This window comes from Hoplias malabaricus, chromosome 5 (assembly GCF_029633855.1).
Source record: "Hoplias malabaricus isolate fHopMal1 chromosome 5, fHopMal1.hap1, whole genome shotgun sequence".
In the NCBI taxonomy this organism is placed as follows: Eukaryota; Metazoa; Chordata; class Actinopteri; order Characiformes; family Erythrinidae; genus Hoplias; species Hoplias malabaricus.
Window position 1 is genome coordinate 52597461 of NC_089804.1, and position 26423 is coordinate 52623883.

General features: G+C 39.2%; 1 protein-coding gene across 1 annotated transcript in view; it reads left to right on the plus strand.

Annotated features, from left to right (window-relative positions):
* Positions 1–1325: 1325 nt before the first annotated feature.
* The window catches only part of dip2ba (disco-interacting protein 2 homolog Ba), a 54707-nt gene continuing 29609 nt past the window's right edge, over positions 1326–26423 (plus strand). Inside the window, exon 1 of the mRNA XM_066670638.1 lies at positions 1326–1541. Coding sequence (XP_066526735.1) covers positions 1457–1541 — 85 coding nt within the window. The 5' untranslated portion in view covers positions 1326–1456. The remainder of the gene's footprint in view (positions 1542–26423) is intronic.

Genomic DNA, 26423 nt, shown 5'->3' on the forward strand with positions numbered 1-26423 from the left:
ATGGCACCAAAAAAGGCTGAGGATACCTCTCTTCCGTTGAACACCAAGCCCTGCCCGTCTCCTGAGCCGCTCAGGTCCTGCTGTCTGCCGCTAGAGGGCGCAGTTGTTCGTCCGCGGGAGCGCGCACACGCTACACAGTAAATTTGATCACGTGACCGCGCTTCGCCTCGGGTAGAGCTGTGAAGTTTGATTCAGTTAAAGAACCGGTTGAATCAGCCGTGCATTTTACTGAATCGAACGTCAGATTGATTCATTCATTCAGTGAAGTGATTTAGAAATGTGTTCAAGTGCTGTATAATCAGTAAAATTACACGTTTGTAAAAATATTTTGTATTTTTATTGTGTAGGCAGTGTGTTTGGGTGGTTTGGCAGTTACCTAAGTTAGTGTATAATTGTAATTATTATTATTATTATTGTTAATAACATTTTCTAAGGTTTTCTAAGCAATATGACAGGGTGTGTTTCAGTGCAGTTCTTTTTAAATGTCATTATACAGGAAAGCAAGTTACAACAGAGGTTATTAACATATAAAAACCCACACAAACATGGAATTTAAAGCCAAAAAACAAAAGTAATGAATGATATGCGAGTCCTTTAAAATCCCACATGTGTCATTTATTAAACCCCTAAAAATCCATCTTTGTTTATCAAAATTACATTTTTAAATGTTATTTCCGAGCAAAGAATCCCATACAGCCTTAAAAGTGTCCTATGCAACCCTACACCTTCATTTAGTATGTCGGTCTAAGAATAAACAGATAATCCCTGCCTCTATAAAGCCCACCTTCGCCCCTTGCTCCAATCTAAAAATTAATAGGATTGGTTCCTCAGGTTTATGATGTAATAAACCTTGGCTGTCCAAATATTTGTTTTTGAGATTGGTACACAGCAGTTTCATGCAGTGCCATCGCATTGACTTTTAATTTCACTCATGATGTGTCTTCTATCACGTGAACAACTGCACACTGTCACGTTAACAAGGTCAACAACTTCATTTTCATTGGAGAGGATGTTTAATGCATAATATTGTTTAGATATTGTATTAAGTTAACGATTAAAGACTGTTTTATTCAACGTTTATATTCAACTTCAGCTTAAATGGACAGCAGACGAATGAAAAAGTGTGGGTAGCCCTAGTCAAGTTGATATTTATTTTCTCTGTCCTCCCAAACACTCGTACAATCACGTCTTCATAATATTCACGGTGACAATGAATGCGGATCCGAGCATAGAACCAAAAGAATCAAAAGAGTCGACTTATCTAGGAATCGGCTCACCTCTTCACTTCGCAACCGTTGGTACGAGTTCCCACAGTTATGGCGGAGGGAGCAGCTGTTCGGATTGGCTTGTTGTTAGTCGCGTTTGAATATGAGCTCCGTGTCGTGACCGGTGGATTTTGAGCGACGAGGCGAGTGTGTTTTAGGTCAAAGAGAAGTTACTGGACATTTTTAGGGCGATGGCAGAACGCGGGGTGGATTTGGCGGCTTTACCGAAAGAGGTGAAGGAGCAGTTGGCGGAGTTGGAGCTGGAGCTGTCTGAAGGTAACCGAACGGCTGAGAAAGGAGACTGAGGCTCAGTCTCAATTTGACTCATTATTCCCTAACTGGAGTACCACACAGGTCTTATATCAAGAGCCTCTGTAGCCGGACAGTGTTTAATATACAATAACAATGATTCGCGATTCTTAGTCGTAGATATCGTGTATTAATCTGGTAGAGGAAACCAACATTTCAGGACTCACAAAAGTGCACTCTGTAGGGCGTATGGAGCCATTTGAGATCCAGCCAGAGCTCACCTCTCTTTAACATTTGTGTTAAATAGAGGTAGGATATTTCTAACATTAGTGGACTCATTAAAAAGCCGAATTAATGGTTTATCTCGAGAGACTGTTAGATGAAAGGAGTACTTCTCACCCTCAAAGACTTATTACATGCCTGACTGCTGGGGTATAATGGGTGTGAATGGGACGAGGCTGAAGTTGGCTTCTTTATGCGAATTTTCCGTTCCACCTATAAACCCACCCCAATCCAGAACAATTCCTATGAGGGTGTGGACGGGGGTGGTAATTAGCTTTCTTCCTACTAGCACTTTCTTAATAGAAGATGACAGAATTTACATATTGCCCTGTTTTTAAAAACAAGCATATGCGGTGTAATCAACACAAGCACAATAAGCTATTTAAGCCCTCATTTCTCCCCCTTGTGGTCATTATTATGCCTGCTAAACGTGAGTGAGTGAGTTAGTGATTTATAAGCCACAACTATAATGTGCTTTGAATTTATACAAAGGCGAGCTAACTGTAGTTATATCTACGTTCAAATGTTATTTGTTTATGGTCTATTATGTAGTTTGAATTCTGTCCTCAGCATTGATACTGTACTCAGACCTTGACTTACCATCCTATTAGGACCAAACTTGATCAAGTTTAAACTACTTCAGTTTTCCTAAAATGCATATTTAAGTGGTTAAAAATGACGTAAGTTGGTGTTTAGTTTCAGTCAGATCTATTCATGTGCACATAATACAACCTCGATTGTTCTCATATATGAGCAGTTGCTGTTGCTAAAGGTGTTGTTCTGTTTTCATGACTAGTGTTTGCTTGGCTGGTAGGGGTGTAAGAACACATTTTCATGATACATGATATTTAGATTGTCTGCAAATACACAACACATGCATGAGAACATTTTGAAAATGCAATGATATTTGTTTGATGTCTCACATCCGGCAGTACACAAAATTTATTGTTACATGGAATCAAGGCCCTGTCATTAATGTGTAGCTAATAATTAGGCCTATGTTTTTTAAATGAAACATGTTCAAGTGATTACTACATCTATGATATTCCCATATGCAAGATTTTGTCGAAAAAATGAAAAAAATGTATAATTTGAAAATTGTCCTTCATTGCTTAATTAGGGTTTTAATAAAAGCCAATTTAGAGAGCACATAGTTTCTAGTGAGTAGTCAGCAGTCAGAGCCTTTGGTGTGTGAACTGAAGCACCGGCGTAACCAGGAATTCAACTGAAAGCACAATAGCCTTTGTTGTCGGGGGATATTAATGTGCTTCGTGAAGGCTATGCTTGCCAGCTCAGTCCCTTATTACAAGTAGAATAGAAATAAGCAGCTTGGGTGTACGTGTCTCGTGGGGGAGCGTGTGTGTTTGTGTGTGTGTGTGTGTATGTGGACTCAGCTGAGTAATACTGTTACACAACTGGGACCACTCAGTGTGTGGGTTACAGTCTGAAGCAATGTGTTGTTTTGCTGATCGAGAAAGAGATGGCCATAGCAACTGTAATTAGAGAAGCCGTGATGATAAAAACAGTGAACACTGTGCCTTATGGTAGAACCAGGACATATTGCACCAGATTGGCAATCAGTGACATTTGGCTGTCTTTGATTCATGCGAAGTTGATTAATTCAGTTTCTTCATCGATGCTCAGTCAGTGGGAGAAACCACAAACGATGGTGTGAGGCTGAATGAACCTCACACTGCTGCTCTGAATGGGCTTTTTAAGGTGTGAGCCATTGAAGGAGATGGTGTGCGTGTTTTGTAGAGTGTGGAGTGTTTTTTAAGGGCCTGGGGACAGGTGAACGAAGCTGTGTTGTCATCGTGTGGATGGCTGCAGCTGGAGGCTTTGATCCTCCTCCCTAAGGGACAGCTGCTGACCGCTGGAAGAGAGAGCTAGTGGGTCTGTGCTGTACTAGATTGAGAAAAAGGGTGCATTGAATATACATGATTTCTGAATGAAACAGTATTTTAATACAATACAATGCACAGTACTCACTAATTCAAGGGAGTGCCATTACTGACACAGACATTCAATACAGAGGAATGCTCTGGAGTAGCCACACATGAGCCTAAGGGCAACATACTCAATGGCAAACATAGGTTAGAAGGTCATAAAGCCCACCCCCACCCCACAGAAGAGGACATTTGTGACATATTGTCCAAACATAGTACTTGTGTAATGTAAATTAATTTTTTACTATGCTTCATCTCTGACCTTGATCTTCTCTCATTCTATTTCTCAGAACCTGGACTGACTCTGTCCAGTTGAGATGACTCATATGACTCACACCACGAACTGACCAATCTCAGTATGCTCTGCTTTTGCCCTGGTATCTTTTTGCCCCCCGGTGTCACTGGGTTAAGCTGTCAGACTGTGTTTAGTTTTGTTTGTGTTTTCCTGTGCATGCATGTGTGCAGAGACAGTGTGTTTTCATACTAACAATGTCTGATTAGACCTACACAGCTAGGAATTGAACCCGTTCTAAACGTAACATAGGTTGCAGTTTAAATGAGACACGATATCTTCATCACATCACACCACCAGCAGAATTGATCTTTAAAAAGGCATTGGAGATGTTATAGTTTCACTGATACTTCAGAACAATATTTATGACTCATTAGAGCTGCTCTGTACTTTTATAGCTAAGCTGTGGTGGATTACAATGCTGACATTGTGTTTGTGTATTTGTGATCCAGGTAGATTAAGTCCTGGTTTTACATACATATGTAGAAATCAGCACTGGCACGAACAGATACATATGTCAGATATTGGATTTCTGTACTGGTACATTCATTTCATGTGACGTTGTTAAAGATGTCGTTGATTCTTAAATAGAATATTGTTACTCTTTGATTTGTCTGAGAACATTTGCTATTTATCATGATTCTCACAGTACATTAAACGATTGAGTTCACCGGTTGCATATTTGCTGTGTATTCAAGCCTTCTAATAGCAGAATTCCAAAAGACCGACATTGTCCTAACATTTGCGTTAACGTTCGTGGATTGCTGCAGTTGCTCCTTACTGTCCTTCGATGTAGCCAGATGCCTAGGCTTCCGCATCCCCTTCTAAAACAAACGAACAAACGCCCAGTGTTCAGATGGCATACTTACAGCATGATTGGAGCTGTGCTGCTGTGGTCATGTTTGACATTGCCAAATCGTCTGTATCTCAACATTCTTGACCTGTCTGTGATTTTGTTCCACTGAAGGCTGCGGTGGCCTTGTCTCAGACGCAGAGAGAGCGGAAATGCTCTGCATTAAATGCTTGCCTTGGGTTGCTCGGAGGAGGATAGAGGCTGGCCAAATTGCTGCTTAAAAAGCAGAGCGATTTTGCAGGCCACCAGTGATCACTGGGACACAATGGGGACCATTGAGCTGATGAGGACCATGGTGGCTAGGAGCTGCGCTGGCATTTAGGCCATTCCACTGAAAGCTTTGTATACTGAAATGAGCTGTTCTGAGCATGCGGGTCTCAGCCATAGTTTTGTGCAAAGTGTGCACTTGTTTTTCGTAGACTTTTCAGTCCCAAATATTCAGGGTGTGTAAGAAAGTCAGAGTAAAACGGTAGGAGTTTTCTATGGTCACTAAAAAGATGGCCTAGGATTTTTTACTTGATCCTTTTTTTAAAAAACAGATAAACAAACCATTTTTTTTGCTTTGCTATGTTGACGTATACTCCTTTTCTACAAGTTAACACAGTTCTGAGGTCTTAATGAAACATCAGTGACTTGCTTTGGTCAAAATACCACAAGGATCCCACATCGGTGCTCTCCCCCTGTCAAAATACCACAAGGTTAGTTGTTTGTTTTGATCTGATTAACCTCATTGTTGAGCCTGGTCATCAGCATGGGACCAGCTCTGTGTATGGAGAGACATTGTTATAGAGAATATGTCCAGAGACTTTGTGATCCTTTGTGTTTTCCTCTTATGTTTTAGGTTTAGGATTAAGCTTACCAAGGCACACCCTGTCCATCACAGGGCACCACTCACTTAGGACAGTCTTTGAGTAGCCAAACCACCCTTCCAACGTAGGTTTTTTGACTGTGGCAGGAAAACAGATACGTCACGAGAACAACAAACTCCTCACAGACAGTCACCTGAGGCAGGGCTTGAACTTGACACTACCTGTTGCGCCACCGTGCCACTCCCCCACCCCCGAATCCCATTTATTTTTGATTTTCTGTTAAGGTTTGGTTTAAGCGTACGCTGAGAAATCTCTTATTACTTGTAAATACTTCCCTATAGGTGCAGAAAAGCCAAAAACATCTGATAAAGCTTCAAACACACTGGGCTATTACACTTCGGTGACGAGTATGACGTTATGACCTAACTCTGCAAAATCTGTGTCAGTGTGTGAGGGAGTTTGGTGTTGATCATCACATTAATGGAAATCCATGAGGAAGTTTCCAAAATATCTGTAAGAGAAAGGTTCATCATTAACCGCAGTCAGACCAAGTGTCTGGAGTTTATCTTTAATGTCATGTTGTTTCAATCTTAGTTCCTTAAAGTAAACTCTTTAGTTCTGTATCCAGATTTATATATCCTCAGTATTGTCATGTGCTCGTGATATAGAAGGCCAACTTTGCTCACCAGAGTGAAAGGATGATGCCCGATGTAAACCAGACAGTTTGGGCCATTATTCAGATCCATTTCTCTTTAATGTTTTCTTTTAAAGTCCATAAGAACATTTGGCTTGTATCTAGTTGCTTAAATTACATTAGTCACTTGATAATGTTTGTAAGGAGATCTAAATGTAGGAGGCATCCCTTCTGCGTTTCCGAAAGTCTTTTGGTGGAAGGAATTCTCTGCTGAAAGTGACTTGTTGAGTGCTTGGTGTTATGCAGAGCTGATGGGTGTTGATTGTGGTGGAGAAGATGGTGCTCCTTCCCGCTGCTGCAGCTGATGGAAGGGCAGACTGCGGTCAGTTGCTTATCTAGGGCATGGTGCATCATCCTGATGCCATCAGAGACATGCTCATTATGCTTTAAGCTTCTGAATCATAAAGGTCTCTCTCTCTCTCTCGATTTAGAAGCATGTGTGTGTAGCAAGTAAGCATGAACGATAGGCCAAAAATAGAACATCACAATACATTTTCAGGATACGCAACGTGTAGGCTACAGCCATTAAGTACAGATTTTTTTTATACTTCATTTTCTGAAGTCAGGAATAAACAGAAAACATTTTACTTAATGCTTCAGAAAAGTATCTAAACACAGTATCAGAGGTTTCAGTCCTTTGTGAGTCCTTTTTATTGGGATTTTTAATTTATTATTATTATTTTTTTAAGAAATATGCTGTGATATTTTTTCATGGCTCTTAAAAGCTGGTTGGTACTTTGCTGCTCTATTATTCAGTGTTTTAGAAGGTATTAGAAGTTAATGCATAATGATTTAGTTGTTCATTTATTAATCTCCTAGGCTATGACTGTATCTTGATCGGGTTTGTGGTGGGTTCAAAGTAAGGATGGGCGATATGGCCCTAAAATATTATCACGATATGTAGGTATTTTGGTGATGATATACTTGCCGATATGACAGAACACTGAAAAATATTGTATTCATTACAAGAACACACTATTGCAACAAAATAAGTGTTTTATTTAATATTATTTATTTTTAATTAATGTTATATTACATTTCATATTTAATTACATTTTATTTTAGTACACATCTAACAATTTCAAACATTCAGAAGAAACAACAAATATATGTGTAAACATTTGATTATTTTGTACACATCTGTTACTTACCAAGATTCTGATATTGTATTAAAAATATTTAGAGTATTGATATTTTATATTCAAACTACCTCCACACAACTGAAGTCACTTGTCTTTTGGAGCAAATTTCTGAACCCATACCCATTGCTGTGCCTAAATGACTCACATAATGAGTATATGCCATATTACGTGTACCTGCATTATGTAAGGTCATTATGAGGTCATTATGTAAACAAGTCAGAATATCACAATAATCACAATATTGATTGTTTTGTTATCGGTATTATTGCACACAATACGATATGGCACAGCCCTAGGCCAGAGCCTATCCAGAATCATTGTGTGCAGGGCAGGAACACACCTTGGACAGGGTGCCAGTCCATTGAAGGGCATCATACTTTCACCCAGTCACAGAGCCTGACCATCTACCAGCATGTGTTTTTTGGACTGTGAGAGGACACTGGACCACACGGAACAATCCCACAAAGACACAGCAAGAACACACCAAACTCCTTAGAGGCAGAGATTGAACCCAAGACCCTGAGACTCTGGCAGAGTTAAGCCCAGTAATTTAATCATGAGAGTTCATTTATGGATGGAGATCCTGGTGCGGATTTGTGTTACTATATACCATGGTGGCTCAGTCCTGGTCCTGAAGATCTATCACACTGGAGATCTCAGATCTGACACACCCAGCTCTAATATGCCAATGACCCTGAAGATCTTCATTACCTGGATCAGGTGTGTTTGATTAAAGTTGGAGCTGAACTGTGCAAAATGGTAGATCTCCAGGACCAGGTTTGGGCAGCCTTGCGGTGCACAGATTGCTGTAGACCACAGACTCTTTATGATTGATCTGTATCTCTTGATGCACTATATTTGCTCATGTTCCGAATGCTAGGGATAGATTTAGAATAGCTGTTATGATGTAATCTATCTCACACCCCTAGTAATAAACCCAGTTATATAAGCCATCTCAACAGAGGAAGTCCATACAAAAAGTGCAGGATAACTTTTTAAGCATAGTCTGTTAATTTTCACTTGTGTAGAGTAGTTTGAGTAGGAAGTGGTTCTTCGGTCGCTTGCCTCAAGCCAACCAGCCGCATCTAGAGCAAACTTGGGGAAGCTGCCGTTTCCCCTCGTGTTTACTGAACTGTGCAATACATTGCAAGTTCTAAAAATGTTGGGCCTTTAGTAGGCAGCTGTGTGTTGTCTCAAGTTATTTGCATGCTGAGGAATTCGGATCACATGACTAGTCTTTCACAGTTCCCCTTTTAATAAAAGCTGTTTTGTTTGGTTGGTTGTATTTATGAGCTGAGGTTTAAGTTCAGCCTTGAGGCATCATGCAAACAAACAGCCAACTCTCGCATGGAGGATCTTTTGTTATAAACTGGTGGCTGTTGTTTAAAAGGGTCATATTATACCCCTTTTCCACAAGTGAACACAGCTCTGGGGTGTTAATAAATCACATAAGACATGCTTTACTCAAAACACCAATGATCATACACCACAGCACATAGAACATAGCCCTGTTCAGAATGGCTGGTTTCAGTGCCTGTTCCTTTAAATGAGAATGGGCCACAGTTCAGTTCTGTCCAAGTACCCAGAGGTGAGGAGCAGACATACTGGGTTTCTACCATTTTTGCTAGTTTCTCTTTGTTTTCTGATCTTGTTTTAACCATACTTGGTTGTAATCCTTTCTCCATCCTTTCTTGTTTTCTTTGTTTATCCTTGTCTTTGCTCTCTCACATAAACTCAGGTTCAGTGGTGTGATTGGAGAGACTTACAGTTCTAAAATGGATTTTGTGAGATGCAACACTAATTCAGACTCGTTTTATCCCATATTTTCAGACTTGGGAATATCACATAAAAACTGATTGGGTTGTTTTATTTTACAGTGTGTGTCGGGTTTTATTTTTTGTCTTTAGAATTGGACCCTTTTAAATGTTCTCTCTGACTGTTCAAAATCTGTCATTTTGCTGTTACATGCAGTGATTCAGTGTTCTAGAAATACTAACAATGCCCGTGATACACTCAGAATAGTGTATTCTATCATAATTAAGGAATATATCTTCATATTCTCCACCCTTACAATGCTGAGACAGCTAAATCAGACTTTTAAAGTTACTATCACTAGGCCTTTTATCATGCTTTCGAATCCTGAGGGATTTTTTTGTTGCACAAAGTGTCTTTTCATCGTGCCCCATAATCCATGTTGTAATTCAGACAGATGGAGGATGATCAGATGTCCAAGCTTCCCTCTTTCTCTCCAACAAAAGGCCGCAGGGCTTCTCCCCTGGTCCTGGGCCCAGTGGGTCTTCTCCCCCAGTGTGGTTTATGTAACAGCCGTATCTGGGCTGCCTTTGGGCTGTGAATAGTTAATTCGCTCTCTCTCTTGCTCTTGCTCTCTATGTCCTGCTCACTTGCTCTCTTTATCGCAAGCTCCTGCCGAGTAGTGAGGCTGAATTATTAACACGGTTTCATTAAAGGCAGCAGTGGTGGGCCCCTGCCTTTATCCCCAAGACCCCCTCCATGTGCTGGGGTGTGGTGACCTGTTCTGTAAGTGAAAGTTAGAATCAGTGTTCCACAACGGCCTGAGAAATGCTACTTTCTCCAAGTTGGCTTTTCAGTACAGGGAGAGGGAGTGTGTGTGACAGTGGCGATTGGTTGTCACTTGCAAAAGTATGCAAGTAATCCAACAGAGGGCAAAAATAACATAATGATATTGCATTATTAAATAGGTCAAATGTATATGTCCAGATTTTAGCTGTTTTCAAGTCGCACCCATTGTGGATAGACACAACCCTATATAAAGTCCACAGAAAACACTTCAATGACCAGAAGAATGTAATATTCTCGAGCAGCTGCACATGAGGCTTAGGTCACCATACCGGATGCCAAGTATGGGCTAGAGGAGAGTAAACCCTCCCAGCCCTAGGCTGTGGAGCACTGGAGCCATGTTCCCTGGAGTCGCAGCACTGTTCCAGCATGTAATGTAAAGCCTTCCCTAAAGAGTAGTCCCCTAAGAAGGACAAACTGCCAGTTTATAGCCTTGATTTCCGAAGAAATGTTGAATGAACATGTGTCCACAGGCTTTGGGCATGTTGCGTAGGTACAACGTTATTTTTTAGAAGTGCTCAGGCCTTCTCTCAGGTTACCGCCAGACTGTAGATGACCTGTCTGTACTTGACAAAATCAGTGAAGAAATCAGGTTGAATTTTTGTCTTCTAAGCAATCAAGAACAACAGTCACTCAGCCTTGTCTGCAACTTATTCTGAGACACCCCTTTTTCTTGTATTACTCCCAGCCTCGACTTTCCCTCGAGGGAGAGGCATCTCGCACGCGCACACACTCTCACACTCATGCACACAAACCGAGAGAACCAGTTTTCACTGCATTTGTCTCATTCTATTTACTTACTTTATGTGAACTCCACTGGGACCTGCCTTAGTTCTCCTGTGTACTGTGTAATGAAGGACGTGGCTTAGTAAATGTGGGCCTTCTTTTCCTAAATCACTGCAGTCTCCAGTGGCTTCTGGACTAACCTGAAGTTTCAGTGAGAGGCCTAAATGAGAGGTGCTTGGCTAGAATTGCTCAATTTCAGCACTTCTTTGGAGCCTGGAGCGCGGGTGGTCATGATAACAAGTGCTGACGCTTCCCACTAAGATCCTACATTCCCACACTCATTCTCACTGTCAGTCTATCTTCACTGAGTAAGAACAGTTAACCTAATTTGTACTGATGTTAATATTGTTTGTGCTGTTATTTATAGATTTGACCAATATTTCACGCTGCATTTTAGACCACGCCGGGCTACTGTGCTACCTTTTTTATTTGCAGCTCAACAGAGATTGATGCTAGTTTAGACACTGTAAAATATTATTGGATCAGTATATATAACACATCAGATAACTGTCAGCCCACACTTCCCACACTGGCACATCTATATGAATGGTATCTGATAAAAAAGCTGTCCAAAGGCTCAGTGTTTTTGTTAGACTCCCTTCATTTAGGCTACTGTACATGTGTTGTTTTTCACTGATTGCAGTTCTTTTCCTCTTGGGCTTTAGTGTGGTTTACAAGCTGTTTTACAAGCTGGCAGATGTACAAAGCTCCTGTATATCGGACACCCATTGAGCAGTAATTCTTTATTATGTAATTCCCTCTCCTGGGCATAAAATCAGCCTCTTTTATCACATGCAAGTTGAGGTTTTCATCACAGTGGCAATGAGTGGGACGTGACCAATAGAAACCAGGAATCAGTTTTCTGGATTTGTGTTATCGGTGGTCATACACGTTAGGGCTGCAGTGCACATTTCTTCTTCGGATGCCAACCACTGAGAGCTGAGAAACTCATCCTGACTGTCTACAAATGAGCAAATTAAAATGTATTGGCTTACGATGAGTGCTGAGCTGGGTGGCAGTTATTCAGATGTGGTTGACAGAGTAGATTTGCTTGATAGACTCCACTAATACGTCTAAAATGTTATTAAATTATAACCATACTTGTTCCCCATTAAGATTATTATGTAGCAAGGACTGTATAATGAACACTATGTATATTAGTCATCATATTTTATTAGTACTGGACTGGATTTGAGGCTCACAAATATTAACAGTCAGGCTTTCCTTAAGATATGACCCGCAGGTTTGCACACCTCGTAACAGGCACCAATTGACCCCAATTAAAGCAGCAAAGTGTTCTACACCGCCTCACAGTTAAACAGATCATCTGTGTGTATCTAATACTTTAGAATGGAGGACCTCCAGCAGGGCTTAAGATGATTTGTGTGGTCAGTTGATTCTGATTTGTGGAGAATCAAAGACAAGAAAATTAAGCTTCTTAATAATATTCTTACAACTCAATCTGTAAACTGCCCCCCCCCCCCCCCCCCCACACACACTTTTTTTTGTAAACTTTAGCTTAGGCTAGTTATTGCCCAAAAAAAAAAACATCCATTGATAAGACTGCCATTCCTTTGCTCTGATGGTGTAAAGTTTCCCTGTTTATCTTTTCTCTCAGTCTTTCCTCTCTCGTATGCCTTGCTTCCCCTGGTCTCTGTGTTCTCGCTCTACTGCATTGTGGGCCTTTCTTGATCAGATTATTAGAGAGGCAATTGTTGGGACAGGGTGTGGACAGCATTAAGCATTTTAACAGCGTACAGTCTTTTGCTAATTTTAAAGCTGACATTGCTGTAAGAGTGTAGTATATTTGTATGAACCTTTGACATTTAGACTCACAAAAGAGCCAAAAGCAACATGCTAATGGAAAAGCTGAGACCTCTAAAGATATGGCAGGGAAAGCTTTAAGGATGTGCTGTTGTGTGTGTGTGGTACCATCCATACAGTCCTTATATGGTAGCTGGATTCATCTTGTTCAATTCAGTGTTTTTAAGAAGTCACACTAATCACTGTTTGTTTGCTGCATATATTTAGCTTTTAGCAGTTAGCTAATCTGATGTTATAAGCAGGCTTTCAGCATGGACTGTTCTTTGCAGAGACCAGTCAGAGGTTTTTAACAGTTCTCAAATTGACAGTAGTAAAGGCAGTCTGTTTAAATGTGAGGGACATAAAAAACGGGGTTGAATATTTGTAATTAAAAAGAATGTTGACAAAAAACCCCACACATTCATAAGAAGGTTTCGGTATGAGAGCTGTTTCAGAAGAAATAGTATGAAGTCTACTCCAGGTCTAATTAAAAAAATAATAACTTAAGAGCTAAAGGGACCAAATGAAAAGGGAATTTGTTCCCAGCCTTGTTTTATTGGTCTGTTCATCATGCACATGACAGCTGGCATTTTCAGATGGTGTGAAAAAATGGCGAAGGAAAAAAGTGAATCACATAGGTTTGATAAGACGGCAACAATACACCAAAGACAAACAGCATTAGGTTTTACTGAGCGGGAAAATAGGCGGGAGTAATTGGAGAGCACGTTTTAGTGTGTCTCTTTGCTCCTAGTCACTTCCTGTACAGTCATCTTCTGATGTACTGAAAGTTGTAGAAACGTCTTGTGCCTTTTTTGTCTGGAGTCTGTGTGTGACTCATTGAGAACGGGTGCTGCCTGAAGGAGCGAGAGAGTCATAAATGTGTGACGTTACATAGAAAAGTTAGATACAAGTGCTACAATATTCTCTCTTTCGCAATGGACTATGGTTCAGAGATGTATCTCCCTGTCTCTCTCTCTCCCACTCCGCCAGACCCCCTCTGACACACCCAGGTCCTGCCTGGACTTGTTCCACATTTGGAGCATAAAGAAGCAAATGGACTGCGTCATTGTTTGTGTCACCTTTTAACTGCAAATCTTTTAATCATCAGCCAAACTTGGTGTTTTAGTCTAGATTTTGCCTGTGTTTATTCATTAAGTAAACTCCTTCAGAATGCTGGGCTTTCCCTTGTTACCCGTGTTTGTCCTGCTATTTTTATATTTAGATAATGATGTCATCAGTTTCCAAGTAAATAGTCCAGAGTCTCCTGAGAGACCGTGAATGGAGTTAAAAAGAGAGAGTTTGTTCAGTAGAATTTTTTGAGGCCTGAATCATTTTGGTTTCAGAGAAGAGCTCAAGTTTGTGCTTTGTCTCTTCTCCTGTTTGAGTGTGTGGTTTTGTGAGGGTGGAGTATTACAGATCAACAGAATGAATGTAACCTCACTCAGAAGAGTCTACTGCACACACTATTATTATTACTGTCTTGTTGCTGTCAGTGACCCTATTTACCCCAGGCTTTTGCACGTATCTTGATCATCAGGATTGTGTTCAGATACATAAAAGTGTAACCCAACATGCAATTAAAACAGATTAGCTCAAACCACATCAGAAACTGGTTTGAGATTCGTTCTAAACAAACGTCATGGATGTGTAAATGCACTAAAACCCTGCTCAATATCGTAGGTTACAATTCACATGCTCCATGACCACAAGGCTAATCAAGGTCCCTGGATTAAACCAAGAGCTGATTTGTACAATATGTACCACATAACAATTGGACTTTGAAGCGAGTAACTGGAAATTCTTTTAATTTCCAAGTGTAAATACATGTGCTTAAAATCTTATCAGGATGCAGTCCATATGCGAGCCTCATGAATTTACCAGATGTGAATGTGTCTATAATATTAATAATTCATAAGAGACATAGCAGTTACATGTACATGAACAAAATAATTACTGTACATGATTCTGAACTGTTTGTGAAAGCTGTATAACATGGAGAATTAAGTTAGAATGCAGATGTCATCCAAAATAAATGACTTATTATAACTGTGTTATCCATCATCACTGAGTGAGAATCTAATACCAACTTCTAAAACTGAATTTTTAGAGCTGTAGAAAAATATCCCTGTACATTTCTTTGTAACACTGAAAGCAATAAAGGCAAAGAGTGAACAGTAAATGCTGAGTATATGATAATATATTTAGTTATTGAAGCTTATGTTTAATGTTCCCTCAAATTATTAAAAATAAGCCTGTGCCTGAAAATAATTCAATAAGCAGGGGTTTATTGATAACCAGACATTTTTAAAAGTCAGTTCTAGTCAGTGATTTTATATGTTGAATTTATAAAGCAGTCGTAGGGCTGGACAATAATTCAATATCAATATATATTACAATATATTATGTTTCAATAACAGTGATATTATTTTTAAACACATTTTCAATAACTCAATATTTACAATATCTTTCACTGACTGACGTTCATTACAGGGCGCTGTAGTCAGTTCAGTGCCTTCAATTAAAAATTTTGTTTAAAAATGATTAATATCGACAAACTAATAGATTTATGTTTGACAGTGATTTCTTGTTGTTCTTGGAAGGTTTTCAGTAGATTTTTTACGGATCATATCTTTATTGGAATTTTATCGATCAGAATTAAAAATATATATTGTGACTTAAATGTTGGCCATATTGTCCAGCCCTAAGCAGTCGTAATATCCACGATTCTTGCTGCAGTGATGCGCACTGGGCTCCGACCCTGAATTGGTTCTGCATTTCACGGATCTCGTTAAGGAGCTCTGAGGGAATTGTTTGTGGAAGTAATTCTGAGGCTGTGTGTTAATGAACTCACTGCAATTGCACAGGATGGTCAAATAATAGGCTACTGTTAAATCAGCAAGTTCTTAGCTTACAAACAGAAACACCTGTCTATTGTTAGCGCCCTGTGTTTATTTAGTGTCAGCTCAGTGTTTTGTTTCCTGAGCACATTGTTGAATGTGTTGGCTGACTGTGGGGCTGGAACTCACTGGTCAGGTTTGACACGTATGAATCACTGTATCAGTGCACTGCTGCAAATTGCAGTGATATCTGAAACCTGTCTCTGACTAAATTGCAACCAACTTTTAAGACTGAACTTGGAAAGTGTGAAAACATATCACTACCGGATGATTTGAAAACTGAAACCAAGTCTCACAACAAAGGTTGGACAAAATAGGAAAAATTTTGGGCTAGGCCTAAAATTAATTTAAGTAATTGAAGCATTGCGTTTGCAGAAGAACTCAAAATTACTCAAAAATATTTTGACTAAAAATAAATAATAGAAGGTTTATCAAAAACAAAAATAACTTTAGTAAAGGTACAGGTTGAGCAGCTTAAAAATAAATCAGTAAGTCAATAAGTCAGTACAAAATTTATATATTAAATTAGGTAATGAAAGTGAAAAATTATTTATTACTTTTAATTATTTTTTCAAAAAATGTAGCCTAAATCACTAAATCAAACTACTTAGTATTCCCAAATGTTTTGTGCTCCATAGAACACATCATCTAAAAGGCAGCCGTATTTAACATGGGTACAAAATATCTGATACTTTCAGGCTACTAGCTCTCTGATCTCTAATGGCTGATTCAGATAAAGAAGAATCATAATAGAAAATAGCTCATGATGTCTTTATTTACAAGATACTTCTACAAATGCAGTGAAATTTCTGAATACAGTGGAACCTCTACTAACGAACGCCTATACTAACAAACTTTCCAAGATACAAACCGGGGATTTGAATATTTTTTGCCTCCACCAATGAACCACGACTCTAGAAAAGAACCCGAGCCTTCGCCGAGCCGGCGGCTGGAAATGGCCACTGACCCCAATAGGAGAGTCTCCCAGCGCGCCCAGACTTGAGTGAGCTTTGAAAGTGTTGTAAACATATATCAGTGCAAAAAGGGTGACTTTCGGGGTGGGGGCTGGAACACGTTAATTGCTTTTCCATTATTTTAAATGGGGAAAATTCACTCGAGAAACGAACTTTTCTACTTATGAACCGGGTCACGGAACGGATCAAGTTCGTAGGTAGAGGTTCCACTGTAAATTCTATATTCTTTAGCAAATAACTGAAGTTTATGAGTTGTTCTTCTCTTTTTGAGGGAAAATAAAAGTTAAAGGTTAGCATTGTGCCCAAATCCTAAAAAGGTACAAACACCGTCACCAATAAGCCGTTACGGAATATAATACAGTAAACAACTTAATGCAGTAATATAAATGGCTCCAATAACGTTGATTTACATGTAGATTACTTTCTTTACTAATTGACTTAAATAAAAGGAAGTAAAATTTGAAACACTTAATGTACACATTCATAACAAGTCACTACCAACCTCTGGTGTTAACTGCACAGGCTTTGTTTAGCGCGTCTATGTGGTGATCGCCTGGTTTTTCGTGAAACATCAAGTCTCTCTCTCTCCGTCTTGCTTGCTGTCTGTCTCTCTCACATTCTCTCTCTCTCTCGTTTTCTCTTAGTAGTGGGACTCTTATTTTATTTCATTTGCATAGCAAAAATGATCTCTCATCTGCTTATAATAGTATATATCAGCAATAATAATTGCAGTAATAACCTCAGTCACTAAAAAGGGCTTTTAATGGTCAGAAATGATAAAGTTCTGAGGCTGATTCAAAATTCAAACCGGTTTTTATTATAAAGGGCATCATATAACTTAATGTTTAATAGACAGTCTGCTCACTATTTAGGCAGAGATTGTTGTTATTCATGACCCAGAAAGTGCACTACACAGCCATTTGAGATGCTGTCAAAAGTAGGTAGCAAAGTTTTGGTATAAGATTTGCAGCAGCATTTACATACAGCACAAGTGCACTTTCCAGTCTTACAGTAATTAGATGAACATATATTAATCAACAAGTAAAATGATAAAATGACTACAAATTTGTTTCCTGTAACAAATCTAACATGAAATGGCAAATACTCATGTTGTGTGAGGTCATGCTGTGAGCAGTTTGTTGAAAACACTGGCCTTTGTATCGGAAAATAAATTTATATAAGTGGCATCACCGATTTTATCCATCTTGTGCTGTTTTTATTTCCCTCTCGCTCTCTTCACTATGCTCCCAGACCTCATTATTTGCCCTCTAGCAGGAGTTCCCATGAGACTGCATAAGATAGGGCCTGCCTGGGGTCAGGGAGGTCACATGGGTCCATGGCGACCTTTAGTCCCTCCAGTGACCCCTAAAGGCCCGGGTGTTTCTGTGAAGAAGGATCTACTGAAATAACAGTCTCCGCCTACTGCCACAGACACACCTATTTGAACAGTAATTGGTAGAAAATGGCCTTGTTCCAAATATTACTACACACGTGTCCTAGAAACGAAAGTATCTCAGTGACATCGATGTGTTTTAAAGGAAAATTCACTTCAGAATCTTTTCATGCTTTGCCCCAGTTTTCTCTTAGCAATGTGTGATAACAGAGGTGTCAGGAACCGCAGGGTTGCTAAGGCAGAGAACCACTACTTCCTGGTTTTGATTCATCAGATGTGTAAAAACGCAGCAGTTTTTATATTTATAGATGGATTCATTTCTAAACCCGGATGTAAAAGAACTGTGCTTTGATATATGAGGCATTTCAATGATAAAACAAATAAACATTTAACGACCACTGAATAAAGTTGCTGTATAATCAAATCTAAATTTTTTTTAATAGAAGATAAATATTAAAAAATATTCCTATTTATCAGTAAATTAGATCATCAAATGTGGTCTCGGCAAATGTTTTTTAACATGTTAAACTCTGCAATAAATAGCAGAATAATGCCTTAAAATGTGTTCGTCTTCTAAACAACACCATACACAACCTCAGCATCCTGTTTTCAGCATTAACTTTAATTTTTTAAGTCATCATGTGCTTTTATTTATTATAGGAATGTGTATATTTGTGTATGTGAATAAATATGCAATACAGTGGAACCTCTACTAACGAACGCTTATACTAACGAACTTTCCAAGAGACTAACCGGGTAATTGAATATTTTTTTGCCTCCACCAACGTACCTCAACTCTAGAAACAAACCCGAGCCTCCGCCGAGCTGGCGGCTGGAAATGGCCACTGACCCCAATAGCCGAGTCTCCCAGCGCCCAGACTTGAGTGAGCTTTTAAGATTAGCACATTGTAGTTTTAGCAATTTAGCATTAGTGTAAATAGCAGGCATCAAAATTTGTGCTAAGTTAAGCCGTATCTACGCTTCGTCTCCCCACATTCACCACCTACTCTCCGTTATCCCCCCCACCTCCCGTCATACAGCCAGTGCCTGTGTTACTGCTCCAGCCAGTCGTCACGTCTTCAAGGTAGCGATGTGTAACCACTTAAAACGTATTTATTTATTTTTTATTACTGTTACCACTGTATTTCTTTTTTATTTTTAGTAACGCTACATGTATTTTTTTACTAATTTGAGAGTGTTGTAAACATATATCAGTGCAAAAAGGGTGACTTTCGGGGTGGGGGCTGGAACACATAATTGCTTTTCCATTATTTTAAATGGGGAAAATTAACTCGAGAAATGAACTTTTCCACTTACGAACCGGGTCACGGAACGGATCAAGTTCTTAGGTAGAGGTTGCATATATATATATTTATGTATTTACCTATCCTGAGATATTCTGTGCCTGGGTTTACTACATGTTTACGCTACAGTGTGAATAAGTAAACTGCGTTAATTGATTGATTCATTCATAGTTATTTTTGTATCACAAGCTGTGCTTCTGCTTTAGTGATGTGTTTTTTAGGAAGTTTAAAATGAGTGTGAAGTTGGTTTCAGTGTTGAGCAGTGTGTTGTATATTATCGATGGGATGATATAAGATGGACTGTGGGGAATGGAAGTGTGTGTGGGCTGTGTATGTGGGGCTGGGTGTGTGTGGTGAGTAACTCTGGTCAGCATGGTTGAGGTGTGGATGAGTCCAGATCTCCTACATAGTGAGGTCTCAACAACCCCCAGAGTCATGATACAGCAGAAGAACAGATCTTTCACCCACACACAAAGTTTTGTGTAGTTTAAATCAATCTCTCTCTCTCTCTCTCTCTCTCTCTCTCTCTCTCTCTCTCTCTCTCTCTCTCCAATTTACTATTTCTCAATTTGTGGCATTCTTTTTTTATTATTTCTTGCACATAAATCCCTCTCTGGCTCAGGCTGTCACTCTTTGTTTTTTTGTTCTTACACATGCACACCCACACACAGCCACACCCTTTGAGCGCACATTGCTCATTAGTGTCACATTGAGAGAGCTTACTGAATCACCATGTCCCTATTTGCCAGGTTAAATGAGGCTGGAGCCCAGAGGGATGGCGTCAGTAATGGAGTAGACACAAGTGGCACTGCAGCATAGTGTCTCCTCACTGCAAAATGAAGCCTACTTTAGGCTACGGCACCGTGGCCATGCACTTCATTACCGCTGAGGATTTACTGTGTCCTCAATGTCCTGTCTGTCACCTGACATCCGCACAGTGTGTAGAAAGTAGTTGTGGGATCCATACTGATCTCGTACTATGCTCCTGGTTCACCTCCCTTATCTCAGAGCTCACTATCTGTACTTAACCTATCTTAAAGCTAATCTTATAAGGTAATCTTTTAAGTGTGCACACAATTGAATGCCATTGTTTCTCCTGCTGAGAAAGTGTGTTGATTAAAGCATTAGGGGCTTAATGTACCCACTGTTGAAATATTTGGGATTCCTTAGGATCCAGCTCTAGACTGTAAGCTTGTTTTACTTAGCCAGTGGTTATGGGGCCTCTTGAAATTTGGAGAAATTTAAAGCAGCCACCTTTGTAGACTGGGTTAAAAGAAAAAGAATCCAGCCCAGTTTAAACACACAAAGGAACAGGAACTCAACCATTAAAGTACAGAGGACGTGTTATACGGTAATCTAAAGAAACTTCTGGTGTGGTGTGAACAAATGTAAACATTCAGAATTAGACTAGTGCGCACCTGTGAACTAGGGAAGGGAAAGGTTTAGTATAAATAGCTGGAAATGTACTATAAAATGGCCACCTGCTACCGCTGCACAAAGGGGAGGGGGTCATTAGTTTCAGCAGTAACCATAAATTGACATGTTAACTAGCTATGAAATGTTAACACGCCTTGTAAAATCTGTGCACTGAGCAAGGGTTTAGTACATATTCCTTTATAATCTATCAGTGTAATCTTCAGATCTACATTTCAGGATTTCTGATACAAAATACACTATTATTCCAACAACATTCAGTAATGTTGAATTCCAGACTCGGGTTCTTGACCATTATTATGAAGACACTTAGTAACAAGCCACTTCGGTTTGCCATTTTACATCAACACATTTACAACAAATTCATCTCTTAGTCTATGTCTATTTTGTGGAGTTCTTGTGTTCCTAGAGCTGCTTCTTTAGATAGCTGCTTCCTCCTCATGGTTTGGCTTGTGGCGAGGAGTGACATCGGGGCAGGACTGAAATAGGGTTAAGTGGGATGAAGATGCAGCTGATGACTGAAAGCTTGGCCAATTGCAAGGTTGCACTGACAAATAAGTGTGCCCTATGCATCTTGCATTATTAAAGATATGGAAGCTTGATTAAGCTACTCCTTGTATGCTGTGCAAAATGTAAATAAAATCCAAATGTATTAATGTACAAAGCTTTAAACCTTATATTAACATTTTAAATACTGAAAATTAAACTAATAAATATATAATTTCTTGCTAGCCACCCATTTAAAAAAAATAAATAAATAGAAATGATGGTTTCTTATTTTACTTATTTTTTTTATAGTTACATTTATAAAACACCCTTTCAAAACCCCCAAGATGCTTTAAAATCAACTCTGCACAGAACCCCATTCCATTTAACAATCGATCCTCAGACAAACCGGCGAGAAGCAACAGCCAAATGCGCACAGCGTACACTCAACCAGGGACAACTGTCCACCTGGTGGACTGCATCAGGCACTAGGGAGTCAAGCAGGATAAGGCTGCATTCTATATCTGGACGTACACACAATCACTGATTCACTTACACCACAGCCATTACTAGATAAAGCCATTTCACCTAACCTCTATGTTTTTGGACTGTGGGAGGAAACCGGCGACCCTGGAGGAAACCCACGTAGACAAAGGGGAAACATGGAAACTCATAGGACTTTAGCTATGCAACATAATTTGCATGATTTTTTTTATACATCCTATCAAGATGGCTCACATAAGCAAGTCTTTCTTGTTACAAAACATCTCGTCAAGTGAATAAGAATCTGCACCTGTTTAAGTGATAAGAATCTGAGTGAGAAATGTCTACACCACTTCAGAATCTTGTGAAAGTAAAGTCTGAATTTGTGTGAAATGCCACATCCAGTCTCATGTTTAATGTGTGTGTGTGGGTAGGGCTGGTCAATAATTCAGTATGAGTACATATTGTAATATAAAATGTTTCAGAAGCAATATGACTTTTAAGTATTTCAATATACATTATTTACGACGTCTGTCACTGACGTTTATTACAGGGCACTGTCATCAGTTCAGCGCTCTCAATTTAAAATTTAGCATATTCATTATTTATAGTATTTACAAAGCCAAATGTTTTATATTTGCTGGTGATGTCATGTTTCTTGTTTTTGTGGATTTTATACTGTTCATATTGATATCTGAATTATATTGTATCAACCAACACGAAGAAATATACAGTGGAACCTCTACCTATGAACTTGATCCGTTCCGTGACCCGGTTCGTAAGTGGAAAAGTTCATTTCTCGAGTCAATTTTCCCCATTTAAAATAATGGAAAAGCAATTAATGCTTTCCATCCCCCACCCCGAAAGTCACCCTTTTTGCACTGATATATGTTTACAACACTCTCAAATTATTAAAAAAATACATGTAGCGTTAATAAAAATAAAAAAGAAATAAATAAGTTTTAAGTGTTTACATTTACATACCACTACCTTGAAGACATGACGACTGGCTGGAGGAGTAACACAGGCACTGGCTGTATGACGGGAGGTGGTGAATGTGGGGAGACGAAGCGTAGATACGGCTTAACTTAGCACGAATTTCGTTGTCTGCTATTTACACTAATGCTAAATTGCTAAAGCTACAATGTGCTAATCTTAAAAGCTCACTCAAGTCTGGGAGTGCTGGGAGACTCCCCTATTGGGGTCAGTGGCCATTTCCAGCCGCCGGCTCGGCGGAGGCTCGGGTTCGTTTCTAGAGTCGTGGTTTGTTGGTGGAGGCAAAAAAATATTCAAAGGCCCGGTTCGTATCTTGGAAAGTTTGTTAGTATTAGTTGTTCATTAGTAGAGGTTCCACTGTATTGTGATAAATTTTGGCCATATTGTCCAGCCCTATGTATGGAAATTCTGGTACTGGTTATGCTCTGTTCTAGTAAAACATAAGAAGTCAACTTCAGTTTCGTCAGTGTTTTTTTTTTTTTTTTTTTTTTTTTTTTTTTTTTTTTTTTTTACAACAACACAAATTTATTAAATTTAGACTTTGTTTAGTTTATTTCATTCTTTGGACGAGTTGAGACATTTTGTCTTTTCCTTAAGTTGGAAGCAGTATTGGCCAATTTTGTACATCTCTTAGTGTGATGTTACATAATTCATCACAATACAGTAAAATATTGACATTGGACACCTTTGCCTCCAGGATCTCAGTGTGTATACTCATTTTACCTTCTGCCCAGTGTTCCAGTGAACAACTAGGAGCACTAACAAAGGACACAGAAATGTAACAAACACAACATAAATGTGTGAAGACAAAGACACAACTACAGGGTGACTTCACATAACGGCTGCATGTATTGGAAATAAACGACGCATATTTGCAATATGTAAACGCAATATATTTTTTCTGCAATATATGTTCTAGTATTTAAAAAAGTATCACTCACAGCAATCAGTGAAACACTGCATATGATAATGGGCAGATGTAATCTGTCTCTGGTGATCGAAAATGAGAACAGTGTGAATTTTCCTTTTGTGTAAAGCTACAAGAAAGTTATGAATGAAGCTTTATTACATTTTTTCAGTCAAATAGCAAGTGTAGTCGTAGTCATTTAGCACTATAGCTCTTTAAAACAGTTTGTTTACACAGACAGGTGCTGTGTGTTCCTCTTTGTGTGCTTCTCTTGGTTTTTCTCTTGGATTTTCCAATTGTCTGCTCTGTTCAGGCTGTAGAATTTTTTTTTTTTCCTCAGGTTGTACCTGGTCTGTTGACATTAAAAATAAAACAAATCTGTCGTGGTGTCTAAACATACATTTTCACAGAAGTTGGAGATGCCCCATGTGACTTTTCATTTGTGATTTGAGTATTGTGCATGCGATTCAATAGTCAGTCCTGCTGTCAGTGGAAATAACTGCTTTTAATTTCCTAACAAAATAAATGAAGACATCGTTTGTCCCCTCCAGCAGTTTGTGTCATTTATTGACATTTATAGTAACCTGTAGACCTGTGCTGTTTGAAATGTGTGAACCACAACTACCCTATGATGCATGCATGTTTTGTTGAGAGCACTAGACTCGAACCATGGAGCAGTTTCAGAGGCCAGAATTGGCTCCAGGGTGATAATAACAGAACATGTGGGTTATCGATGTGCTTCGAGCGCTGCAGCACATCATTCTTCTGGTAAACAAGTGTTTGAATTTCCTCTGTTGCATCTTTATAAACTAGCGGTCTGCTCCAGAGACTAAAAATACCCACCCAGAGTCTAATATTGCTCTCTTAATTCCCCTGTGTTTGCCTTACCTCCTTTTTTCTTTTCTTTTTCTTTTGTTTTGTTTTGTTTTTATTATTTTCTTTAGATTTTAGTTAAATTCTGCCTTTCTTTTTTTTCTTTTTAATTTTGTCTTCCTTTATTCCTTGCATTCTTTTTTTTTTTAATTCAGTTTCTCTCTTTATTCTTGTCTTTCTCAGTGTTTCTTTCTGTCTCTTCGTTTTCCTGTTTTATATCTCACTAGCTCTTTGCTTCATTTTGTAATGTATTCTTCCTCATTTCTTCTTTCTGCTCTCTCTCTCTCTCTCTCTCTCTCTCTCTCTCTCTCGCTCTCTCTCTCTCTGTGTGTGTACTCTTTGACAGAAGAAACACATTTGGTTCCATGAAAGGTTTTTTCCTTTGCCAGATTCTTTCCAGTAACTTGTGCCTACCTAAAAACAAAAGAGCACTGAAGCCCTGGTGCAGTTAGGCAGCTGTTATTTACCCTTCAGTGTGATGCTGTTTAATCAGGGATTACAGAGTGTGGGATTACTATATTCTGTCTCTGTGTGTTTGTGTATGTGTCAGAGAGAGAGAGACAGGATTTCAGTACTATGAGCTAATAGCTGCAGCACACTGCTGTGTCCACTGTAAAACAGGTCTACCACAACTTCTACTGACTGCAATACTTTCAATACTGAATAATTCATGGCTGGTGAAGAATATCTCTGTGTGTTTTTCTCATGCAAGCTTGAGTATGTTGGTTAAAAGCACTGAGATATTTGCTGTCAGCCATTTTCTCACCACTGAAATGCTTTTGGAATGAGAAATTTTCCACCCTCACGTGTTTGTCTATGTGTGTGTGTGTGTCTGTGTGTTTAAAAGGGCCGGGGTGTTGTGGTTGAGTCTGGGGGGGCGTGTTTTTATAGAGAGCAGAGAGCAGAAAGTCTATGATGTAAACTGAGAAAATGTTACAACGGCCACAACAGTTACTGCACAGTCTCTGTGGTCTATTCTCCTGCATCTTCTCCCCTGTTTTTTGTTATTGTCAATCCCACCCTTTGGTTAAGTGTCCCTTGTCACTCAGTGCTGCCAAGCACTGCATCCGCAAAAATGTCATGAGGCAGCTCGTGCTAACAGACATCTGCATTGGCTGGCATCGTGCTGAGGGTGATGGGGTGCAGAAGGGCTTTGCAGAGAATGGAAAGTATTGGTTATTTTGTAAAAAAAAAAATAATTTGTTTAATGTTTTGGTGTTGAACTTAGTGACACAATTTAGTATTTGTATCACTGTGCTTTTAAGGCCATGTTCATGATTTTAATCATAGAACACTTTTTTAAAATAAGATTCAGAGGATGATTCCACTTTCCACACCACTTGCTATATATGTGGGTCCGGTATGCTTGACTTTCACTCTGCTCACGGTAGAGAAAAGGCATTTTTAGACAATGGAGAGGCCTCAAACATTGAAAAGCAGAAACCAAGATGAGGATGTTGCTCTATTCCTGAACTGTAGATGGGTAATATTTAAGTATTTTTGATGCTTTGGATTACTTAAAGAGGAACTGACACATAATTCAGGAGATTGCTAAAGTAAACACTGACTGAAAGTGCTAAAAAAACTGAACAACTCGCGTTACAAATGAGTTTCTGTGGTAATTCAAACTGTGAATATAAACATACAGGCAAGTTAGACTTCAGCCATGTACAAACAAAAGTCCACCTCAAAAGACACGGTGCTTCTGAACATAAACAAACTAGAGAGAATGGCACTTCCCCAGAATCATAGACATTGCCTTTAATAGGCTTCAGTGGTCAAATCAAACACTCTTGTTTATTTCATATCCAGCTTAAATGAGTCTGGATATGAAGATGTGCTATTAGACAAGTGACGCAGAAGCCAGGTAAGCTCCAGTGAGGAACACAGGAAGCTAATAAGTCTGTGCTCCCCAGGCCTGGTTTATTACAGGCTTATGTAAGGACCCTTAGCGAGG